At 44.7% G+C, this 25050-nt stretch overlaps 1 protein-coding gene across 1 annotated transcript; it reads right to left on the bottom strand.

Moving 5' to 3' along the window:
* Positions 1-1886: 1886 nt before the first annotated feature.
* On the bottom strand, positions 1887-19624 carry Gpn1 (GPN-loop GTPase 1). Its single transcript, XM_041631117.1, has 14 exons — positions 19495-19624; positions 18769-18862; positions 16553-16592; positions 15605-15671; positions 14842-14879; positions 13048-13126; positions 12761-12855; positions 10784-10829; positions 10003-10149; positions 9725-9807; positions 8872-8911; positions 6964-7054; positions 3654-3761; positions 1887-2469 (listed from the first exon to the last, which is right to left on the bottom strand). Exons 1-14 carry the CDS (start codon positions 19603-19605, stop codon positions 2387-2389), a joined length of 1122 nt encoding a protein of 373 aa, XP_041487051.1. The 5' UTR covers positions 19606-19624; the 3' UTR covers positions 1887-2386.
* Between the last annotated feature and the right edge of the window lie 5426 nt (positions 19625-25050).

Genomic DNA, 25050 nt, shown 5'->3' with positions numbered 1-25050 from the left:
CTCACCCCTTATGCAAGGTTCCCTGAGCATGGGGGAGGGGACAGAGATGTCCCGTGAGTGCTTCGCCATCTCTCACTCCGGGTTTCTGCATTAGCTGATGCCCACTGCTATAAGCACCACTGAAGGCTGAGCATAGCGCTATTCTTAAATGACGGTGTGTTCCCCTCCTCAAATGCCGAACCAGGGTTGGGGTGCGCTCCCTGTCTCCGAATGTCTCAGGGTTTATTATGCGCACTTATGTTAGTGCATGATATGTGTGGGGCATGTATGGGGAAGCCAGAGACAGCCATGTGCAGTCAGTTCCCTCCCTCCTTCACATGGCTCCAGGGACCGAACACATGGCGTCAGGTTGGCATACTCTCCATTCCAGCTTTTTGTTTTGTTTCTTTTTTTTTTTTTTTTTTTTTTTTTTTTTGGTTTTTCAAGGCAGGGTTTCTCTGTGAAACAGTCTGGCTGTCCTGGAACTCATTCAGTAGACCAGGGTGGCCTTGAACTCACAGAGTTCCACCTGCCTCTGCCTCCCAATTGCTGGGATTAAGGGCGTGCACCACCACTGCCCAGTCAGTTCCAGGGTTTTCAAAGGCAGTCACATCACATACCCTAAACCAGCTTCCTGCAATCCTCCTAAAGTTATAACTTACTTAAAATATTTATGAATTTGTGGTTTGGCGGTGGTGGTGCACGCCTTTAACCCCAGCACTCAGGAGGCAGAGGCTAGCCTGGTCTACAGAGTGAGTTCCAGAACAGGCTCCAAAGCTACAGAGAAACCTGTCTCGAAAATATATATATTTTATATATAAATACATATATTATATATAAATATATATATATATATATATATATATTAGGAAATTAATCCTTAACACTCTTAAAATCTATTCTGTTTTGATCTCCAAATCTTTCATTGATTTTAAGAATGAAGGGGCCAGCAGGCAGCTGGTGTATGTAAAGATTTTAGTTCACTTAGAAAACATTCACTAAGCACAATGAGATAAAGACAAGCCGCTTTCAGAGCTGACAGCAGGAGAGGCGCCATGGAGAAGAGCAGAGTATGATCAGAGCTTTGCTCTGCAAAGGTTTCCCCTTAAATAGGTCAAGCAAGTATAGCGGCCCAGCCCTATAGATGCAGCACTCAGGTGGCAGAGGTGGTTTGAGATACACGTAAGGGTGGGTCCTTTTTCTGTTTTAAGACAGGGTCTCACTTTGCAGTCCTGACAGGTCTTGAACTCACAGAGGTCCACCTGCCTCTGCCTCCCGAGTGCTGGGATTAAAGACGTGCACCACAATGTCATGATGTTGGGCAGAGAAGTTTTAAGCTTTGCAAAAAGAAAGAAAAAGCTCATATTTTTAGAGGTATGGAATATTGAATAATTAATGGTAAGATAAAATTCTATGTTGCTTTAAAATAATACTAGAGAACAGGCACCGAGTCTGAAAAGGCAAGTTGTGAGGACTGGGACTCGGTCAGGCTGAGCTGGGACAGTGCTGTGAAGCAGAGCACACCACGGCCACCTGCAGGGCTTCCTGAACAGCCTGTTGAGCTCTCCATTCGGTGAAGCTGATTTGGAGAGGTATCGCTAAGACTCTCCTGGCTGCTGACCTTCCTTCTGCTCCACAGACTACACTCTGAGAACCAAGGTAAGCCTTTCTAGTTATGTATTATTGGGTGGATACCTAGCCAAACCCTGTGGTCACAAACAATGCTTTATATTGTCCTAAGGACAATATAAACAGGACAGGTTTGGGGACCTAGTTAGGCAAATGCACCTGGGAAATTAAACTACAGCTTACAGCCGACCAGGTCTGCCTTTAAAGCTCAGTTGTAACTAATAGTGCTGAATCTACTAGTGATCACACAATTTCTAATCTGAAATCATGACACAGAGTTAAAGTTGAAAACTTTATCCAAGTCACCATTCAAACAGGATTCTTTATGACGTGTTACCTCGTGGCCGCCAAGGGCAATGCATTGTCCCTCAGTTCAAGCTCACTCTCCTCTCCCATTCTGCTTAAAGAGCAGCAACTTAAGGCGCAGAGTCAAGAGCTCAGCACTAAAGAGCCGAGGCCACAGATCCAGCCTAGTCAAGATCCAAAGTTGTCTCCAATCAGCAGCAAAAGACTTGAGTTCAAACAATGCAGCTTCAAGTCTCAGGCTGAACGGTTATCAGCTTCCAGAGCGGTGAAAAGGGACGTCCTTGCATAAATACCAGGAGAAGCTAACCAAGGACGGGCACCCAACCTGCCAGCTCCACCTTCATCGACTTCATCTAAATCTGGAACCCTCAAAGAAGCTACTATCCTGCTCTTGACTGCAGCCCCGACTCACAGGAAGGGCTTCTCTGAGTGGAGACCCAGTATGTCCGACTTCCAGCAACAAGTGGATGGTCTATTTGTTTCTCTTCCAGTGTTGTGCCACTGATTCTTGCATGAAGTTCTGAAAGGCTGGCTCTTCGCGGCTTTCCTCTGTAACTGCAGGAGGGAAGGGTGATTCTTTGAAAACCCCCAGGACGACAAGCCAATCAGCGCACCTGTTACCCACCCAACAGAAACCCCATTTTAAAATTATTTTTCACGTTGTTCAAGACAGGGACTCACTGTAGATCCCAAGCTGGCTTAGAACCCATAGTCTTCCTGCCTCGGTTTCTACCATTGAGGTTACAGGCATGTGCCATACACCTGGCTAAAACTATTTTACGACATTAAGGACTCACACCCTCCAAACATGCAGCATCTAAGAGAACATCCCCTTCATAAATAATTACAATGAGGTCTACTCAGTAGGCAAGAGACAAAAAAATATCCATAGTAGATTTACCTACTGCCTCAGCCACCCCAGAGGTAAGAATAAGGTAGGGAACCACCACATTCGACTGCTAAATACTCAAAACAAAACAGAACACTCAGGGCTGGAGAGGGGCTTCAGCGGCTAAGAACATTGGTTGTTCTTGTGTAGGCCCCAGTTTTGTACCCAGCAGCCACAAACCTCCAATTCCAGGGGATTTCTGACTTCTGTGGGGACCAGGCATTCAGAGCGTATACACAGACATACAGACAAGACTCTCACATATATAAAGTAAAAATAAATGTATCTTTAAAAAAAAACCCAACATTAATGACTCAGGATGTGGCTCAGTAGCACATGCTTTTAGCAAGCAAGAGGTCCTGGGGTACACCCTTATCACCAATTAACCAAAACGGCAGAAACAGCCAGAACAGTGGCACCTGCAGGTCGAGTCAGAAGTTACAAGACATAAAAGGCACGGTAATAGGGCTGCCCACTGTGTGTAGCCCGTTCCTAGACGGGAGTCCTGAGCTGTATCAGTGGGAATCAAGCTGACTGCATATACTCAAGTGAAGCTGTACAGGCATTGCTCTCTGCTTCTGACTGTGGATGTGACAGGACCAGCGTTTGAAGTCCCTGCCTTGACTTCTCCATAGTGGCAGAACCTGGAATTTTGAAATAAACCCTTTCTTCTCTAAATTGCTTTCTGTCAGGCTGTTTTGTCACAGCAAGGGGATGAAATGAGAACATGCGGCGAGACCAGAACCCTCCACATAGGAAACTTTGCTGGCACCATAAGCTTTGCCGCCTCCTCACTCCTGCCACTGACCACAGGCTCAGGATCTTCGCGTCCCCATCCACCACCTCTCACCTCTGTGGTCAATGTCATCAGTGTCACTCTCGGCTTCCTCGTCCTCTTCATCCAAGGTTCCTCGCGTCAGGATCAAGTCAGAAGGGTCCAGTGCAGGAGACAGGCTGTCTAAGGTTAAAACACTGATCAGTACAGACATGCCTTATTTGTTGGCAGCGTGAAGTGCTCTTGACAACAGAAACGAAGGAGTGAGTCTTCTAAACGTATCAGTAACTTCACTTATCATCTCTACAACTTCTACAATGGTTCCACCGAGGAAAACCTAAGAATTGTATCCTGAAACACCAGCACTCTGCCTCACGAGCTTACAGACTGGAAGAAGCTGGTTTTTCCAATGAGAGATAAAGAAACATAAGGCTGCAACCTGGCAATAGTTCAAATAATGCAGACGCTTCTAGGGAGGATGCAGGTCAGGGGAGGATTAGAGGAAAAGGTTGAAATGATACGGAATAGAGCAGCTGTGGCAACTTTCAAGCAATGGAGGGTAGGGGGTAAAAAAAGGAAATCAAATATACTACTAGCCGGGCAGTGATGGTGCACGTCTTTAATCCCATCACTCGGAACTCTGTGAGTTCAAGGCCAGCCTGGGCTACAAGAGCTAGTTCCAGGACAAGCTCCAAAGCTACAGAGAAACCCTGTCTTGAAAAACAAAACAAAACAAAAAATACTACTAGAGGCAAAATTCCCTACTCAGTGAGTAAGGACTAAGCCCTAAGAATGAGAAGTAAGTCTGATCCCGAAACTGAGTGGGACCTAAACCTCCAGGAGGGTGTGACCACTGACAAGTGACTGTCAGGCTGAGTTCAGCTGGGGAGGGGATGGGCTGAAGGCAGTAAAGGGAGAGAAATAGATCTTAGTGGCCAACCAAGAGTGGTGGTGAATATCTTTAATCCCAGCACTTGGGAAGCAGAGTTCAAGGGCAGCCCTAGCTACAGAATAAAGTTCTAGGACAGCCAGAGCTGTACAGTGAGACCATGGCTCAGGAGAGAAAACGAAAAACTCGGGCCTATGATCTACACAGCAATGACTGAAGACGCTAACAGTGAATGCCTCCTTCCATACCCAACTAAGAATTACTCAGATATCTGAGGAATTTTACCCAAATCATCCAAGGAAATTCCCCTTCCCTTCCATCTGGATGCTGCAGCAGGAGAATTAACACCTGTGACTCTGGAGGACCTCGGTGTGCACTCACACAGATGAGGAGGGCTTCAGGAAGGGCACGGAAGCATTCGGTGTGCACTCACACAGACGGGGAGGAGGGCGTCAGGAATGGCACAGAAGCCCTCGGTGTGCGCTCACACAGACGGGGAGGGCGTCAGGAATGGCACAGAAGCATTCGGTGTGCACTCACAGAGACAGGGAGGGCGTCAGGAATGGCACAGAAGCATTCGGTGTGCACTCACAGAGACGGGGAGGGCGTCAGGAATGGCACAGAAGCCCTCGGTGTGCACTCACACAGACGGGGAAGCCCTCGGTGTGCACTCACACAGACGGGGAGGGCGTCAGGAATGGCACAGAAGCCCTCGGTGTGCACTCACACAGACGGGGAGGCCCTCGGTGTACACTCACACAGACGGGGAGGGCGTCAGGAATGGCACGGAAGCATCAGTGTCGCTGGCTGTGCAGCCAGGTTCCCTGTGCTGTGCTCTGATGAACACAAGGGAACAAAGGTCACAAACAGAAGCTTTTCCTCTTAATAAGGAACCCCAAGGAAAAACTGTTGCTATATATGAAGAAAAAACCTAAACTATATTAATTTTTTGCTACAATAAATACACCAAGCAGAACTTATATATTAAAAAATAAAGTCCATCTATTTGGTTTCTGGGTCCCACAACAAATTTCCACTCTGCTTTTTGTGGGTAGTCCATCGTCTTGCCTCTCAAGGAGGTGGGATATATATATTTTAGACTTATTACTTTTATGTGTATGAGTGTTTTCCCTACACGTATGTGTATGAACCGAGGTCAAAAGAGAGTGTTGATCACCTGGAACTGGAGTAGGTGCTCATGAGCCATCATGTGGGTGGGAATTACACTCCAGTTCTCTGCAAGAGCTGCACTTAACTGCCGAGCCATTGCTGCAGCCTCTGGGGTGTGTATCACTTAATATGAGCACATCCTAGACATTCCCTCTGAGGGTCAATGACAGAAGTAACAGAAAGAAGGAAGGAAACGGGAAAAAGGGAGGAAAGGAAACAAAGAAAGGAGGGAAGGACAAAGACTAAGGTAGCAGGATAAAAGACTGAAATACAGAACACAATACAAAAACCCATGCCCGTTTAAAACAGTAACTCTTAATAAAGAAAATAAAATCCACTGCATAAGGCAGCAAGAAATATGCAAAATATACTCAGGATAACATTCCAGAAAGACACAAGACCTGCCAAATACAAAAATTCTTCCTGCTCGAGGAGGAAGAGGCAACATCAGTCAAGTCGGTTCTTCCTGAACTATTTAAGTAGCACAAGCTAACCTCAACACAAATGCCAAAGCTTTCTGGGAAGCCAGAAAAGCTGATGAGGAAGTGCATGTGAAAACAGCCAGGGAGAGGAAAGAGTACAAGGGAGACCAGTCTGAGCAGACACTGAAGCATTTTGTAATTATAATATGTATAGGTTATGTAGGTAAAGAAATCAGTTTAATAAATAGGAGTTCAGAGCCAGCTAGACTGCTCAGTGGATAAGGGCTCTCTATCCCAAACCTGATGAGCACAGTCCACTCTGAAGGGAATGGCTACACCTAAGTAAGACCAAGTATTAGACAACAGTGTGTCCATGCTAATCTCCTCATTTTTCCTCACTGTTCTGAGCTGTTCTTTGCTTTGTTTTGTTTGGTTTGGTTTTTGGAGACAGGGTTTCTCTGTGTAACCCTGGCTGTCCTGGAACTCACTGCAGAGACCAGGCTGACCTTGAACTCACAGAGATCCGCCTGCCTCTGCCTCCAGAGTGCTGGGATTAAAGGTGTACACCACCACACCTGGCTGGCTGTACTGAGGTTTTTAAAAATAATATCTTTACTTTTAGGAAGTATACACAGAGGATCAAAAGTAAAAGAGCACCATGTTTGCATGAGCTTTAACGATATCTGAAATTTAGTTATAACACACTATACAAGTACAAGACTTTCAGAGGAAACTCAGAGCAGTGTAAAGTGTGCACCATCATCAGTACTCTCGGTCCCGGGTCACTGATGCAGACGCGTGTATGTATGCCTCCCCATCGCCTGTCCTTTCTACTTGTTTACAGACATCGCTGCTGCGTGGATCCACCCTCTGTTTTCTCTGAACACCAAGAGCCCTTCAATACCTTTGCCAGCGCCTGTGTCCAGGGCTATGGAGCCCATATCCTTCCGAAGACGCTCCAGCTGCTCCTTCTGCTGATCACTCTGGGCACTCGCCTACAGACAGGGGAAATGTCCTCATGTTACATTAGGAGATCCCAGACTGATGAGATGGCTCAGAGGTGCAGGGCTTGCTTGCGGCTGTGTTGAACAATTCCATCTGTAGACCCCACATGACAGGAGAGAACTGAGGCCTGCAAGCTGCCCTCTGACCTCCACATGTAATACTTTTTAAGGAGATCTCTAGGGTAGGGCTTATGACTGAGAAGCCGAGTGCTCAGCAGATGTGAAGCCCTGGTTTCAATTTCCAGCACAAAGAAATAAAATAAAGCAAGATAATAAAGATGTATAAATTAAGATGCCAGGTTTTTTTTTTTTAAGTAGGGTTTCATGTAGTGTAGGTCACCCCCAAACTCACTATGTAGCCATGGATCCTGGATGACCCTGAACTTAGCAGGGTCCACCACCATGCTTAGTTAGCACTGAAGAACAAGCTAAGCTAAGTGCACGCTGAACAAATATTCAACCAACTGAGCTAAGTCCCCAGTCCCCAAGCGCCACCCTTTTAAGAGGAGATTAGGAATTATAAGAGTACCAGAAGCTGGTAAAGGATAACAGATATGGAGACAGAGTCATAAGGGCCCAAGAGACAGCGATTTCTAGTCATATGCTGAAGGAAGTAATTCAGAGCACATACCCAGAACCATGACCAGAGAACCCTCAAGTGGCGCTTGGCAAGAAGACCTATGATAAAGGACCCAATGCAGGCTCTGTCAAAGGGAGAGCCTCAGCTCAGCATCTGGAACAAGAGCTTGAGACATCTCTCTATTCTTCAAAATCCTACAACAAGCCTTTAAGTTGACCTCGGAGACTGGATGAGGTGGGGCATAAAAAGTTCTTGGTAAATATATTTCAACAAAATTCGGATATTTTAAAAATTCAGATACAAAGCCTGTGTGGTAGCTCATACCTGTAATCCCAGCACTCAGAAGGATGAGGTGGTAAAACAAAACAAAACAAAAAGGATAAATATTCAAATACAAAGAGAAGAAAAATTGTTTGGAGGTCTTTATGCATACAGACAACATATACACCGATTTATGAATTTAAATAAACAAGTACTTGAGGTGGGATGTCTCAAGCCTGCAATCCTACCTGCTCAGGTGGCTGAGGTAAGAGATCACTAGAGCCCCAAAGTTTCAGGCCTGCCTGGGGACTCAACTCAAAACCAAACAGGGCTGGGCACATAGTTCAGAGAGTAGAGCACTACCAAAAACAAAGAAACAAAAAAAAATGCAAGAATTTAAAAGAAACACAGAGGGCTAGAGAGATGGCTCAGAGGTTAAGAGCACTGGCTACTCTTCCTGAGTTCAATTCCCAGCAACCACATGGTGGCTCACAACCATCTGTAAGGAGATCTGGTACCTTCTTCCAGCATGGAGGTGTACAGGCAGGTGAACACTGTACACATAATCAGTAAATAAATCTTTTAAAATAAATAAATAAAAAATAAAAGAAACACAGAAGTCCCAACAGTTACTTATATCTCAATAAAGCCAGAAAAAAAATTAAAATAACAAGCGAGGCAGTGGTGGCACAAGCCTTTTAGTCCCAGCACTTGGGAGGCAGAGGCAGGCAGATCTATGAGTTCCAGGACAGCCAGAGCAATACAGAGAAACCCTGTCTTGATAAACCTTTCCTTCTCATCCCTGCTACCTGAGTGCTAACTACAGCACAGGCCAGCATACCAGCAGGTCCCCAACTCCTCCGCTCAACAGTCCCCTACCCATCTCTGGTGACTTGCTGGGACTCCTGGCCTGTGCCATGTGTGGGTTAGACGGACTCTGACAGCTCTAACACACTGCCCCTCTTACCAGTGATTTCTTCAGGCGCTCATATTCAGGCCGATATTCCCTGGAGAAAGAAATGTCTTCTCAGTTCCTCTCCTGAGAGACCCACACTGCCCACCTCGACCTATCACTTCTGTCTGCTTTACGGCTGCTGCTCGGGAAGGCCAATGCCAAAGAAGTGATGGGTCTTAGGTCAACAAAATACACTCCTGAGCCTGGGAAACACACGCAAAACCCTTGAGGCTCATCAGTGGGAAAATAATGTTGCCTGGCAACCACAATGTCACGAAGCCAAAGCAGTATGCTAACAGGCAGTCTATGAGTCATGGTCTCAGGGTCACAGGTGCTCCTTTAGGTGAATGGGTCCCACTTTACACCGACAGCTCTTGTAGGACCGTGAAGAATAGTGAGGTGTCTCACAGCTTGTTCCAGCAATGACAACAGCTGTAATAGACATTCACGAATGGTCTCTATGATGGTGAAATCACTGTGCTACAACTTCACATATATGTCTCCTCGATGCCAAATCCACACCACAGCTTCTACAGCTGATGTCTTAAAGGGACAGAACTATCACCTCCTGTTTCTGAACTTTCTACAGGTCTTTTGTCCTACAATAACAGACCTGAGAAGTTGCCCTCAAAGCTACCAAGTGGCTCTTTTCAGAACAGGCTTGACAGCCCCTGCCTGGCAACCACCGAGACCAGTGAACACTTTATATTTCTATCTTTTTAAAGACGGGAACAGACCCTGGTTACTCCTGAGTGTGGACAGTTCTAATATACATATGCAAGTAAATATACTTTACACAGAAGATGGAAATGCTTCTCCTAACATTTGAGAATGGGGAACACATCAAGAGCCCCTCCTTCCTCACCTTTCGTACTCTTCTGCAGCACTGGTGACTTGAACACAGAGCTCATCGAAGCCGGTGCCCGCCACAGCAGAGACACCCACCACCTGCCAAGAAGTAGCATGAATTTGCATGCTAGACAAGGGCCCTGCTACTGAGCTGCTCCCAGCCCATGAACAATACAGCACTACCAAGAACAAAATTACATACTTTATAGAATGTAAAGCTGGTTCAAAGCCAGTGAAGGCTTCGGTAAGACATCATCTGCGGCTACTGTCACTAGGATAGGAGGTAAAATTTACCCTGAGCGAGCTGTAAAACTCATCTAACACCAGGCTCATGGAACGAGTCAGGTTGCTGACGTAGGTAGTCTCTTGGTTCAAGGCATCTTGGAAAGTCTCAAAATCCTGCATCCACTCTACTGCAAAGCTGTGGTCAATGATGTCGGTCTGTGCCGGAGAGAAGGCAGTCATCAGCACAACTAAACCACGGCAAAGTCATTTAAGTAGGTGGTTGACAGCAAAGAACTCATCACCCACAGATGCTCTTTCTCTGGCGCCCATTCCCAGCTCCACTGCAACACGCCATAAAGCAATCTGCCTAGCCTCTGATCAGTATTTCCAGAAGACTGTTCCTCAACTGACAAAGAACCCCCAATGCTGAGTGACGGCCTGTCTGCCCTGCAGTCTCTGGGGGAGAGGCAGCACTAAATACACTCCCTCTGGCGGCATCTACTTCCCTGATGTGCCTGACTCTCCGCAGTAAAATCTCAATGTGCTGACAGCACTGAGGTTACTTTTCACACCTACCCAGACCTGCTAGCTCAGTCAAGACTCTGTTAAAGACTGTGAAATCCGGGGGCTGGAGAGATGGCTCAGTGGTTAAGAGCATTGCCTGCTCTTCCAAAGGTCCTGAGTTCATTTCCCGGCAACCACATGGTGGCTCACAAACCATCTGTAATGAGGTCTGGTGCCCGCTTCTGGCGTGCAGACATACACACAGACAGAATATTGTATACATAATAAATAAATAAAATAAATAAATATTTAAAAAAAGACTGAAATCCCCACAGGAAGTACTCACTTTGTTCATGACCACAATGAAAGGCAGCTTGGTTTTATACAAGATGCTAGAAAAAAAAAAAAAAATCAAACATGGAGCCAGCATTATTAAAAGTATTTAAGGCCAGACATAATGTCACATGCTTGTACTTCCAGCAGTCAGAAGATAAAGGTTGGAAGTTCATAAGTTCAAGGCCAATCTGGGCATATAGTGAGAGTTTGTTTCTAGGAAAAAAACCAAAGGTATTCAAGCTCTGCAGACTAAGTAAAGACAACAGAAAAACCTTCAGACTGAATTGTAGGTGGTATGCAGTCTCCTCTGCCAAAGGAAAATGACCACCAACATCAACCCCATACCATGTGTTAATATTGATCCTTTTTAATATTTTACAATTCTGTAATTTGTTATTCAAGTGGAGGAAATGAGCATTTATTGATTACCCAAAATAGGATGGGTAATACTCTGGTAGGCACTTTTACATGTATGTATATATTTGTGTGTGGGTGTGTATCCTTTAATCTATACAGACGCCATGTAAATGTATACAATTTTGGCTTTGTTTTTAAGACAGGGTCTCATTCTGTGGCCTACACTAGCCTAGAACTAGTATGTGGTCCAGGCTGGCCTTGACTTCATAGTAACTCTCCTTCCTACCTCAGCCTCCAAAAATATTGTCCTACAGATTGAAAATTTCCCGCATTTACTGAGGTAAATGCACAAGATAAAATTATATATACTGAAGGTACACATGATGAATTGTTTTTAAAATTGATCTCTCGGCCCCCTTTATTTAGTGTCTGCAGTCCTGATGGCTGACCCAGGCCTCGAGCATGAGAGGCACATCGTCTTCTGCTGAGCTACATTCCCAGTCCTTTGACATTCTGAGCAACGAATACACTGTGAAATTACTATAGTCAGGATAATCCAGCAGCTGTGTTTTGCTCGTTAATGTAATTGCAGAACAATGCTATCTTTCCATATGGATCAGGACTTCTTGGATCCAATATGATGTTTATTCCAAGATCTATCACACTGGTGATGGCTCCTGTCCATTCTCTAGTAAAGCATCAGCTTCCATAACACTCTCCTTCAACATTAGTCTGAACTCACATCTTTTTTCTCCCAATGTAACATCTGGGATAAACTAATGGGATAACACTTGGATTATAACTAAAATCTGTTAATACTGTTCTTAATGTTACGGCCCGGTCTCACTCCATAGTCTGTGCTGGCCTGGAATCTGTCCTCCTTCCCCTCCTAACTTAATGTTATGGCCCGGTCTCACTCCATAGTCTGTGCTGGCCTGGAATCTGTCCTCCTTCCCCTCCTGACTTAATGTTATGGCCCGGTCTCACTCCATAGTCTGTGCTGGCCTGGAATCTGTCCTCCTTCCCCTCCTGACTTGGAATGCATTACCACTCCTGGCTTTAAGAAACTTTTTATTAGTAATGTCTCCTCATGTTACATTTTTACATTACTTATACAAAACCTAAGCACCACTGACACCAGAGAACTCTCTGTTCTAGCCAGACTTGGCTCTACTCTGACAGGCGAGGAAGGAGGATGCTGAGAGAAAAGCCAATAATACATGCCTTTCTTTAGGGCCTTCTCCTAACTGAGGACAATCAACTGAGTAGTAAATACAAATTATCACAAACCCAGGGGTATATAACCAGGACTCAAAACCAAAAGGGGAATAAAGTCAGAGAAAATAAAGCTGGAGAGATGGCTCAGCAGTTAAGAGCATTTACTGTTTTTACAGAGGACCCAGGTTCAGTTCCCACCACCGACATGGTGACTCACAACTGCCTGTAACTACAGTTTGAAAAGATCTGACCACCTCTTCTAGCCTCCACAGGCTCCTGCACACATGTGGTAGACATACACTCATACAGGCCCACACACATGTAAATAAGTAATGTCTTTAAAAAATAAAAAGGAGAAAGAGGAAGAGCCCTCACAGCTGACAAAACACCGTATCTACCAAGCATCGGTTACCTGCACGCATACAGCATATTGGACATGAAGGTCACTGGGTTGGTACTTCGTGATGTGTCCATGACGTAGATGACAACTGTGGGAAATGAGGATGCCTGGAACCGCAGAATAAGTAAAGTCTTAGGGCTCATTACCTGCTCCCAGGCTCTTCCTCCCTTCTTGCCAAGAGAGAACGAGGTTGACCAGGTGTGCAGAGCTTCACCTCTCCACCTCACACTCAGCCCCAGGCAGTAAACAGAGGCTGAGCTAACTCTCCAGATGCTCTCATGAACAAGACTCACACTCACCAGGGCCTCGGTGATGATTGTCCCAGAAGCTGACCAGGTGAAAACTTCAATCTGTCCAGGTGTGTCAATCAAGACATACCTGGGTCAAGGAGACCATTAAAGGGGTGTTATACTTGGGCAATTCTGAAGATTTCCCATCACAGAGAAAGCTCAATGTCTGCTAATCCAAGATAGCAATAACCTCTGCACACTGCCAAACACAGTCCTATCGTGCCCGAAAGTTACATATTCCCAAGAGATCGCTCCAGGTCCAAGTTTCATGCTACTGAGAAGAAACAGCACAGCCAAGCTGCTGTACAGAATCAGAGGAAACTGTGATGATTATAGAAACACTGCACTACCAAGGAGACATGACGCTCTCTGGGGAACCATCCTGTTTCTTAGGGACAAGGATGAGGAACGGAGGGCGTGTAAAATGTACCTTAATAAATATACTTTTAGAAACAGGGAAACTTGGGGATGGGGTATAGGTCAGTGTAGAAAAAAGGCTGTGCATGGGCTTAGGGTCTTCAACATCCTGGGTCCAAGCCCCATGAAAATAAAGCAGTAACAAAGTTAGCAAATAAATACAGGACAGGCACTAGGGAAACAGAAAGGGAAATTAAGGAGTGACTGCTAATGGTGGGGGTGGGGCTGTGTGAAATTAAACAATCATGATCCATGCACCAGTATGTAAAGATAATAAAATACATTTTAAAAAATAAAACTTCACAGAATGTGATCTCCAAAAAGCCTGTTTTGGTGATGGTGCATGCCTTTAATCCCAGCATTCAGGAGGCAGTGCAGGTGGATCTCTGAGTGATTCAATGCCAGCCTACAAAGCAAGTTCCAGGACAGACAGGGCACACAGAGAAACCCTGTCTCAAAAAACCAAACCAAAACAATAACAACAACAACAAAAAAAACTGTCTTATTTTTTTTTCTTATATTTCTGATAGTGAGCCTAGCCTTTAGCGGCTGAGTCATCTCTCCAGCCCTTGTTATTTTTTCTAATGAAAACAAAGATCTACCTCAATTATAATCCCATCTTTGTAATATTTTATACATAGAATAGGTAAAATGCCAATGACTGAACAATAGTAATTGGTGCTGGGACTGAGAATGACAGTTTCATGTTTTAAATATTATGTAGTCTTTTAAAATATCTTCTTTATTACATTTATTTAGTTTACATGTGAAAGTATAGAGCTACAGCAAGCATGTGGGGGCCAGAGGTCAACTCGTAGGAATTCTCTACTTCCACTACCTGGGTCCCAGGAATCAGACTCTGGTTTGGTGGCAAGTGTCTTTGCCTGCTGAGCCATCTCCCTAGTCCATGGTTTTAATTTTTTTTCTTTGAGACAGGATTTCTCTGTGTAACCCCAGCTGTCCTAGTGAATTCTTTATAATGAGCATGTCTCCTTTTTTGTTTTGTTTTATAAAACAGTAAATTATCTTTCTCCCTTAGAAAAAGTAAACATATCAAAATTTAATAATAGTTATTGAGAAATGATGTCTTCCCCATCATGGTAGACTGTGTTCCCTCAAATAATGAGCAAATGTCTTCCTCCCTTAGTCTGAGAAAGGAGAAAGAATAAGTGTTTCTCCAAAAGTCATGTAAAACAAAGAGAAGTGTTGGGCGGGGGTCACCGTAACTGGGAGTAATCCTCTGTATTAAATGTCATCTCAACGATTTTCTTGTTCCCTTTCTTTGTTTTCATTTCTAACAACTTGTCTCAGTTAAGAGTTTTAGGGGTCAAAGTCTAGAATGTGTCAATGACAGGCAGTAGATGTGTAGGCACTAAGATCACCTACTTGAATGTGTTCTGGGCCTTCTCGATAAATTTCATCACCTAGAAGAAAAAGATGTCAACTGTAACAGAATCTAATTCCAACACAACTCCAGAGGTCTCCCTCCAGGGTGGCACATGTTAAATCAGCATCACAAAGCCCAACCCAAGGACACCAAGCAAGGGACTCCTCAAAGAAGCAGAGCCACAGCCGCAGCTCTGTCAGGAGAAGTCAGGGTCCCTGGCACACTGGCCACGTTTGTTTGTTTTAAAGAGCCAGGCCAAGCTGTGTTATCCAGGCACACTGTGGACTCCAGGACCCTTCAGCCTCCTGAGCTGGGAATTCTGGTACAAACCATGCTGCCTGGCTGTTGTCAAATGTTAATGTCTCAAGTAGCAGAATCAGAGTAAAACATAACGATTATAAGCCACTCTCATGGGAGTGACAGAGAAAGCAAAGAGGATGATGGCAAATACTTGTTACGAGAAAAAGTGTCATTATTTCACCATCCCTTCCTGTAGCTAACCGCAGTGCCCCGTACCCTCAGTAACACCATAAGCCGATAGCAGGCCAGAGAAAGAACCCAGGTTTCTTGCGTTTTGTTTTGTTCTCACAAACATTAAATGCAAAGGACCCACCACACTTAGAGGCTATTGTCTACCAAAATGCCTGCTTATTTTCAGTATGTCTCCACTTTAGCGGCCCTGCTTATTCTATGTGATCAGACGAGAGCACACAAGAGTCAGGTTTTACAGTGCCATGTCTATAAATGTAAAGGAAGCCTTACCTGATCAAATCTGGTAGCAAAGAGATTGAGTGAGGTCACTATGCCACCATTTGGCCCGAGTCCATATCTGAGCATTCAGTTAAGGATTTAAATTGCACAAATGAGATTATATAGTTCATACCTAGATTGTCATTCATCCAATAGCATTATGTTCAATTTTAACATTATGTTCAGTATATAACAGTATTAGTGTTCAATTAATGGGTACAGGCAACCCAGTCTTTGACAACCGTATGACCTTAGTGTTACAAGAATCATTTACTAGCAAGGTCCTCCTTGTTCCTCTATCATTTTAGGGATGGTCATACAAGATAAAGACAAAAGAATGGCCAAAATTTAGTGAAGACACAGATGTGTCAAACAGTGACAGACTGCTGGCATCAGTTATTAAAATCATCTATGGAGCCAGACATGGTAGCTCAATGTCTTCAATCCCAGCATTCAGGAGGCAGAGGCAGATCTCTGTGAATTTCGGGCCAGTCAGAGCTACACCTAACACTCTTTACTGATCCTCACTACCTAAAGTTACTAACAGTGAGCCACATGTCATGCAGAAATCACTCCATAGGAATTAATCCAACTCAACGTATTTTTCTTGAGTTTCCGGGTCAAGTTCATAGTTATCAATGACTATCTCACCCAAGGCAACATCATTTCACTGGACCCCGGCAGCTACCAAATGGCCACTCATTTTCTGGTCTCTAATTATAACCCCTGTGGTCTGAGCATGCTGAGAAACGAAAATCAAGTGGCAAGGAAGTACTGCTGGGAATCTCTAATCTCTCCTGCACTCATCTTACTCATCTGACATCTTTCTAACACAATGACTTAAAAGGAAGCTGAGTGTTCTACTTGTTTAAGTCACAGTGTGACAGGCAAACCACTCCCTCAAAGTGGGGAGCAATTCTGCAGGACCAGTCAGTCCCTGGCAGATGAGGAAAATGATACTGCTTCATGACTTCTTTATACTTCACTGTGTCACGAATATCTGAAGGGAAAAGAGAGATAATGGTTTATTTTATTTTCTGAAGCATGGTCTCAGTTGTCCAGACTGGCTTTGAACTTTCCATGTAGCCTAAACTGTCCTCAAATTCTGAGCAATTCTCCTGCCTCAGCCTCCTGGGTGCTGAGGTTGCAGAGAGTCTCACCATAACTGACTTAGGCTTCTTAACTGGCATTTTCTTATACCTTTCTCCACTTACAGTGGCTTCCTTCCTGACTAAGAGAACCACTGAGTATCCTGTGAAGAACGTTAGGCTCCTGGGTGTGATGGTGCACACTTCTAATCCGGCATTCACGAGGCAGAGTCAAGCAGATCTCTGTGAGTCTGAGACCAGCTTATTTACAAAGTGAGTTCCAGGACAGCCAGGACTACATAGAGAGACCCTGTCTCAAACAAACAAAAAAGTTAGGCTAGAAGTTCTTAATTATGATAGATATAGTCTGAAACAAGATTAAATATTTTAGACAATTTCAATGGAAGTGGGCACATGCAGAGGGGAAAAAACAAAACAAACAAAAATCCTCAAACCAAAAACTACTGCCTGGTAATAAAGCTAGCCTACCCACCAGGGGCTGGAGAGCTGGTTCAGTGATTAAGAGCACTTACTTAAGGCCCTTGCATGGGACCCAAATTCGGTTTCCAGCTCACAAATGTCTCCAAGTCCCATTTTAGGGGTTCTAGCACCCTCCTCTGGTCTCTGAAGGAACCAGGCACATACCATGGTGCACAGATGCAGGTAAAACATCCACACACATAAAACAAAAATCAATGAATGAGAAGAAACCTACCCACCAGTCTGAAGATGACCAATATTACAATTTTATCCTCAAGTTTCAATAGGAAAGTTTTTTTTTAGATTGATAAAATTCAATATTTATTAATCTGCATTCTAGTTTGAGATACATGTTTTTAAGGCTTCTTTGGGTTTTTGTCTTTATTAATAGGAAAGTTTTTGTAAAATTTTCCGAAAATGACTTATGATTCTCTTTTTTTTTTGGTTTTTCGAGACAGGGTTTCTCTGTGGCTTTGGAGCCTGTCCCGGAACTAGCTCTTGTAGACCAGGCTGGCCTCGAACTCCCAGAGATCCGCCTTCCTCTGCCTCCCGAGTGGTAGGATTAAAGGCGTGCGCCACCACCGCCCAGCGACTTATGATTCTTAAAACAAGATCTCCCCACCCTCCTTAAATTGTGTATTTGGGGTACAAGAAGTTTAAAAAGCTTAACAAGTGACAGTTATGGCCTGGGATCAGGAAGCCTGAGCCCAGCAAGAACCCTGTCCCTGGATCACGTGAATCTACCACTCACCCCCATTTTTTTCTCTCTTTAAAAAACAACAAACAGGGCTGGAGAGATGGCTCAGCGGTTAAGAGCATTGCCTGCTCTTCCAAAGGTCTTGAGTTCAATTCCCAGCAACCACATGGTGGCTCACAACCATCTGAAATGAGGTCTGGTGCCCTCTTCTGGCCTTCAGGCATACACGCAGAAAGAATATTGTATACATAATAAATAAATAAATATTAAAAAAAAAAAGTTAAAAACCTTCCTTTGAGAAACCATGTCTCGAAAAACCAAAAAAAAAAAAACAAAAAAACAAACAAGCAGGGTTTGGCTATGAAGGTCTCACTGACCCTGACCTCTCAATATTCTGCCTCAGACTCCCTTGGATAATACTCATACATAATCTTTCTGATAGTTACAGTCAGAAACTCTGCTCAGAGTGTGAACGCGCGCACACACACACACACTCTCACACACTGGTTTTTCAAGACACAATGCCTATTTTTAACACACACATACACCCCCCCACACACCCCACAACTTTGGGAATGGAAAGGTCCTTCCTACTGATCAGAGTGAATTATAGCAGAACCTATAAACTATTACTACACTCTGACAAAAGAAACTAAATGATTTATGTGTCATTTTTTAATAGACTTACTGTCACTTCTTCACAAATGAATTACAAGAGTTTCACAGACTAAGGACAAAAGAGAAACGGGGTGAATGGAAATGATACAAACTTAGGAACTGTTAGGATAAAGAGAGGGCTAAATCTCAACGAGGAGAAAGCCTGCTGTGTAACTCGGGCAAGTCCAAAGGAATAAAAAGAAAAAGAAGATAGTGAGTTAGTTCAGAAAGAAATGCAAACTGAAGGTACTCACCAATATTGGCGGGAAAGGGGACTTCATGCACAGCTGGATCCAGGTTGATGACGTAAGGCGGGGAACCTTTGCTGTGGAGGTGTCCTGTGAGCCTCTGCAAAACACAGGAGAGGGTTGGAGGGTGGTGATAGACGTTAGGACATGGCCCAAAGGAGTCCCATTACTTTACTGACCAATCCTATAAAATCTGTAGCAATTTCATTCTCCCCTGCACCGATTACACAGAAATCTCAATTTAAAAGCCATCTAGCTCGACTACAGACCCAGCAGGCCTCCCCTGCCCTCCATCACCTCTTCACTAGCTTCGAATGCCCCTGTAAAGGTCTTTTTTTCCTAACTCCTTTACTAAACATTAACTCCGTGAAAGCAAAATCCCTGTCCATTTCATTTTCACTGGGTACTTAGAACTTAGAACGTGGTCGGTCGAAAGAACACCTTAACTCCTCACGCAAAACCAGCGTATTGGCATTATATCCCCCTACTCTTTGACCTCGGGCCTTCAGAAAAGCTGCTAATTCACAGCCAGACAATTTCAGTGGCACCAAGCATGCACTAAAGTTATAGAAGGCTTCCTTACGGGACCCAGGCTAGGCTTCGGGAGTCAGAGGCAAGACCCCAGGAAACCACGCGCCCAGACCCTCCAACTCCTAGACAACTTCCTCCCTTCCTCCCTAGCCACGGGCAACCTGCCGAGCGCTACTACCGCTTCCGCGCAGTGCACGTCACCTGTACAAAGGTAGTTTTCCCGGATCCCGCCATTCCCAACACCAAGAGACACACGGGGAGCTGGGGAGCCCCGGAGGCTTGGGGCTCAGCCACAGCCGCGGGCGCCGCCATCTTTCCTGAGCCACGCCCACCGTTCCACGGAAACGCCTCCAAGCCGGAGATTCGCGGCACTCCGGGCTGCGATTGGCCGGAGAATACGCCCTCTCTGCATTTAGAACTGCGATTGGTCAGATGATCCGACCTCGCTGCGTTTAGAGCTTCGATTGGCTGGAATCTCCATACCTGCGGGGCCGCGCTCTGTGGGCTCCAGAACGGCGTCTAGGCATCAGACTCTCTGGGATTGTTTAAATGCTGGAGCTGACAAGTAGGGGCTTTGGACAAATGAGGGGCGTGTAGGGAGCAGGGGGAGTTGACAGGGGTGAGGTAGGACCCGGGAGGGGCAAAGTTTGTGTCTCCAGGGGCGAAACGAGGCGGGATCCCAAAGCCTAGGTCATAGGGTCACAAACCTGTCAAGATTGGGAGGTTAGCCTTCTATCTTATTGACTAAGAAGAAAAGAATTTTTAAAACGGCCATTATGTTCTAGAAAATATTAGGTAAAAACTGGGGTAACATTTGAAAGGATGAATACTGTCCTTCAAATAACCGTGGAAGAAACAGTTCAGGCAGAGTTCTCACCGAATGCGGAAGGGATGAAAAAAGTGAGGGGTATTTGACCCGAGTGTAGCTGAGTAATTGATAGTGCGGGATTTGAGTAGGCGAGTAGTAATGTAGGATCTTATTCTCAAAGTGGCGAGAAGAAATTTCCTAGCAGAATGTTTTCCCAGGAAGATAGTGGCTTTCACCTCTGTCCCTTAGCTCAGCCCAGCCAGCCACCTGGTACAGGCTGATAAAGATGGCCTAACTCAGGAACAGTGGCCTTGCTCTAAGAACAAGGAGAAAGCTGACTTAGCAGAATGGGAGGGAGCAAAAATCCTTGCATCCGTGCCAAAGCAGCTTCAGAAAACCTCTTTGTAGTTATGCCTTTAAAAGCCTACCCCACAGAGGAGATACAGCTCCTCTCTCTACCTCGCTATAACAGGGTCAGTGGACAGGGGTTCCAAACATGTTTGTATTATGCTAATTGAACCTTGCTGTGCCTCCATGGTGGTCTCTCCCTGGGGGTTGTAATCTGGACAGAACAGTATGAATCTCATGAACTTTGACCAAAGATGTTTTAGTTGTCCATCTGTATGTCCGTTTGTCCCAGGGGAGAAGAAAAGACTAGATGGTGAAAGAAAATCAAAAGCCCAAGAGAAGCACGGTAAAACTCCTACAAGTCCCTAGTGTTACAGTGTAGATGGCTGTTACTCATATTCCAAGCACAAAGGAAATCCCACCCATTATATTAGAAATAAAAGAGGGCTTACTGTAATTTTTAAAACTAATTGGACATCTGTAGTGAGGTCTGGTGCTTAATAAATAAATACATATTAAAAAAAAAAAGAAAAGAAAAAAGGGCTGGAGAGTTGGCTCAGTGGCTAGGAACATTGCCTCCTCTTTCAAAGGTCCTGAGTTCAATTCCCAGCAACCACATGGTGGCTCACAGCCATCTGTAGTGAGGTCTGGTGCTTAATAAATAAATAAATATTAAAAAAAATAAAAAAATAAAACTAATTGGAGTCACAGGAGGCGCTCAAATCTGGGGATAATTTAAAGTCCTTTTGTATAACACCAGTCCCCCCAGCACTCAGAAAACTGAGGCAGAAGATTGTTAAGTTCAAGGCCAGAGTGAAAAACAAAGGGTGACAAGAGCCAAGAGGTGAGTCCCAAACGCAAATTGTGTCCGCAGCAGATTAGCTACCAAGACCTGCTGGGCATGATGGGTAATTTGAGGTGAGGGAGATATGGAACCTGAAACATATCCAGTCTCCTGTCCTTGTAACACCCCTTTCTTTTTTCCTTCCCAAGGAAAGGGATCTGGGGACACAATATAGATGATCTTGACCCCACTGTTCTAAAATTTCAGTGGGACACGACCAACCAGGAGGCAGATCTGGGTGGTGGACCCCCCCAAAAAGCCAAAAGAGTAAAACATCCCACAACAGTCCCCCATACCTTACAAGAATAAGTTTGTTTCCTAAACCCATTGTACCCTGCAAAACACGTTTTTCTTTTTTTTTTTTAAGTGTTCTGCCTGCATGTCTGCTTGCATACCAGAAGAGGGCACCAGATCTCATTACAGATGGTTGTGAGCCACCACGTGGTTACTGAGAATTAAACTCAGGACCTCTACAAGAGCTCCAGTTCTCCTACCCTCTGAGCCATCTGAGTCATCTCTCCTGCCCACAAAACATGTTTTTCAACCTGCACTGAACTTATGACCCCATGGTGTATGACTGACCTTTGTCTTTCAAAATGTTTTCAAGATACCTTGTTCTATACCTGTGACCACCTATCCCATAATGTATGACTCTCCTTCAAATTGTATATATATTCTTGCTTTTATTCTTACCTTTCATTGTATTTCTTTTTTTTTTTCTTTTTTCTTTTTTTGAGACAGGGTTTCTCTGTAGCTTTTGAGCCTGTCCTGGAACTAGTTCTTGCAGATCAGGCTGGCCTCAAACTCACAGAGATCCGCTTGGCTTGCCTCCCAAGTGCTGGGAATATAGACATGTGTCACCACCACCCGGCTCATTGTATTTTTTCTAACAGCCAATTACCCCACCCCTGTAAACATGCTTATAGCTGTTTTCTATTAACCTTAACCTTTCCCATAAAAAGGACCTCAAAAAGCCCGTGAAGGACTGCTCTCTAAAAAAAAAAAAATCTCTACTTAGGGTGGACAGCCGGCTGGCAAGTCCTGGGTGCGTCTCTACAATACAGCTTTAACTGGACGGTGATGGATTTGTTCTTTCTCCGAGCATAATCAGGTTGAACAACAGTTGTTTTGAAAATAGTCAATAGTCACTCAAGTTGAACGTATACCACAAGCCTGGGTTGTTTGGGTACATGCAGAGAAACTTGTCTCTTGTCCATGTACCAGAAACACTACACTCGAATAGCAGAAGTTACAATGCATTGATGCTAGGAGCATTCATCAGAGAAGACACCTGGCCTCCAAAACCCTCCCCGACCTTCCAGAACTCTAGACGAACGTTGTGGGCGCCCTGTTCCCCATTTGTGTCTTTCTCCAGGTAGCATATGGGTAGCCAGCAGTGGGTCTAGTAGAATGTTAGTAAAAGGGGCATGTTGCTTCTAGCCTTGTAACTGTACACTCTGTTACCTTCCGCCCTTTCTTGGCTAGATCAGATGGCTTTCTAGGGCCCTAGAGGAGAAGAGTGTACGAAAATGGAAGATGGTTGCTTCTCTGTGTGATCTTGTGAAGGAGAGCCACCGAATAACCAGGAACACCTATCTGAAACCATTAATGGGACACTTGCCATCTCTCAGCAGGGCAGTGGTGGCACACACTTTTAATCCCAGCACTAAGGAGGCAGAGACAGGAAGTTCTCTGTGAGCTGGAGGCCAGCCTGGTCTACAGAGTGAGTTCCAGGATGACCAGGGCTGTTATTCAGAGATACCCTGTCTCAAAATAAATAGATTAATAAACAAACAAATAAATAGTTCTAGTATACAACTTTTTCTGTCAAGAAGGAAGAATGAATAGTAATGTATTTACGCACTGGATTATATAAGCTATAAATTTAATAAGGCCATCTAATTATGAATAAGCTTCAAAAATAGTGCTGTCTGGGAAAAGCAAGTTATAGACACTTCAAATGTACCACTTATATATGTGTGTGTGTGTGTATGTGTACATATTTGTATATAATGTATATGTGTGTTCATGTGTGTGTATATATATATATTTGTGGACAGGAATAAGTAACACCAAACATAGGCTAGGATTCAGGGGGATTTCAACTGAATTTTCATGTTTATTTTCAGTACTATGGACTATATCTCGGGGCTTTCCCCTTGCTACACATGCTACCACTGACTTATAGCCACCCTCTCTTTTTTGAGACAGAAACTTACAATGGTCCCCAAAGTGGCCTTGAACTTGGAACCTGCCTCAGCCTCTCAAGCAGCTGGTGTCACCCAGCACACAGCTCGCATCTTATTTCTGAACAAGGATAAGGAGTGGAAGTTCTTTATACTTCAGAAAACAACTTTCAAGACGCTGGGTGCACTGGCTCATGCCCGTGCCTGTAGCACCCAAAAGGCTGGCACGGGTGACTTTGCCGTGAGTTCAGTGGCTACACAATACAATTCCAAGGCCGCCTTGGATATCAAGTGAGATCCTGTCTCAAAAAACAAAAGATACTGGGCAGTGGTGGCGCACGCCTTTAATCCCAGCACTACTTGGGAGACAGGCAGGTTGATGATCTCTGTGAGCTCGAGGCCAGCCTGGTTTACAGAGTGAGTTCCAGGACAGGCTCCAAAGCTACAGAGAAAACCTGTCTCGAAAAAAAAAAAAAAAAAAAAAAAAAAAAAAAAAAAAAAAAGAATAATTTATCACTCCTACCTCTTTCTTAAAGGCAAAGCTTTGGATATTTTCCTCACTGCAACCTGCTCTTTGCTCTCTCTCTCTCCTAGTCTCTTCGGTTTTGGAGCAAACGGTTCCACTGTGTGTTCAGCTGTAGCAGCCAACAACACCATTTTCTCTTGTCTCCTTGACTCCTGACTCTCTGTACCTTACCAGCTTCATCTTCCCCTCCTCGGTCCAAATTCTCCAATCACTCATCAGCAATACTTCTTTAAAATAGGATTTCACATTTAGTGTGTGCGCATGAGTGTGTGTGGGGGGACATGTGTGCGTGCATGAGGGGGTGTGTGCATGTGTGTGCATGAGAGCATGTGTGCGTGTGTACATGAGAGCGTGTGTGTGTGTGTGCATGAGAGCGTGTGTGTGTGTGTGTGCGTGTGTGTGTGCATGTGTGTGCATGAGAGCGTGTGTGCGTATGTGCATGTGTGAGCGTGTGGGCGTGTGAACCATGGTGCCCAGGTGGAAGTGAAAGGACCTGCTTGAAGGAGTCTGTTGTTTTCTCTCCCCTGGGTTTTGGGGATTATACTCAGCCCGGCTGCATACACCCTTACAGCCATCTTACTGGCGATGCTTTTGTTACGTGCACAGTTTATTTATTTTTATTTATTTAGGCAGGGCAGTGGTGGCACACGCCTTTAATCCCAGCACTTGGGAGGTAGAGGCAGGTGGATCTCTGTGAGTTCGAGACCAGCCTGGTCTACAAGAGCTAGTTCCAGGACAGGCTCCAAAACCACAGAGAAACCCTGTCTCGAGGGGCTGGAGAGATGGCTCAGTGGTTAAGAGCATTTCCTGCTCTTCCAAAGGTCCTGAGTTCAATTCCCAGCAACCACATGGTGGCTCTTTACAGACCATCTGTAAAGAGGTCTGGCGCCCTCTTCTGGCCTTCAGGCATACAGACAGAATATTGTATACATAATAAATAAACAAACAAACAAATAAATACTTTAAAAAAAAACCCTGCCGGGCGGTGGTGGCGCACGCCTGTAATCCCAGCACTCGGGAGGCAGAGGCAGGCGGATCTCTGTGA

Source organism: Microtus oregoni, unplaced genomic scaffold (genome assembly GCF_018167655.1).
Source record: "Microtus oregoni isolate MIOR12 unplaced genomic scaffold, Mior012 000036F_ref0000092, whole genome shotgun sequence".
Classification (NCBI taxonomy): domain Eukaryota; kingdom Metazoa; phylum Chordata; class Mammalia; order Rodentia; family Cricetidae; genus Microtus; species Microtus oregoni.
The sequence above is the reverse complement of the archived record's forward strand: the minus strand, read 5'-3'. Positions and strand labels throughout refer to the sequence as shown.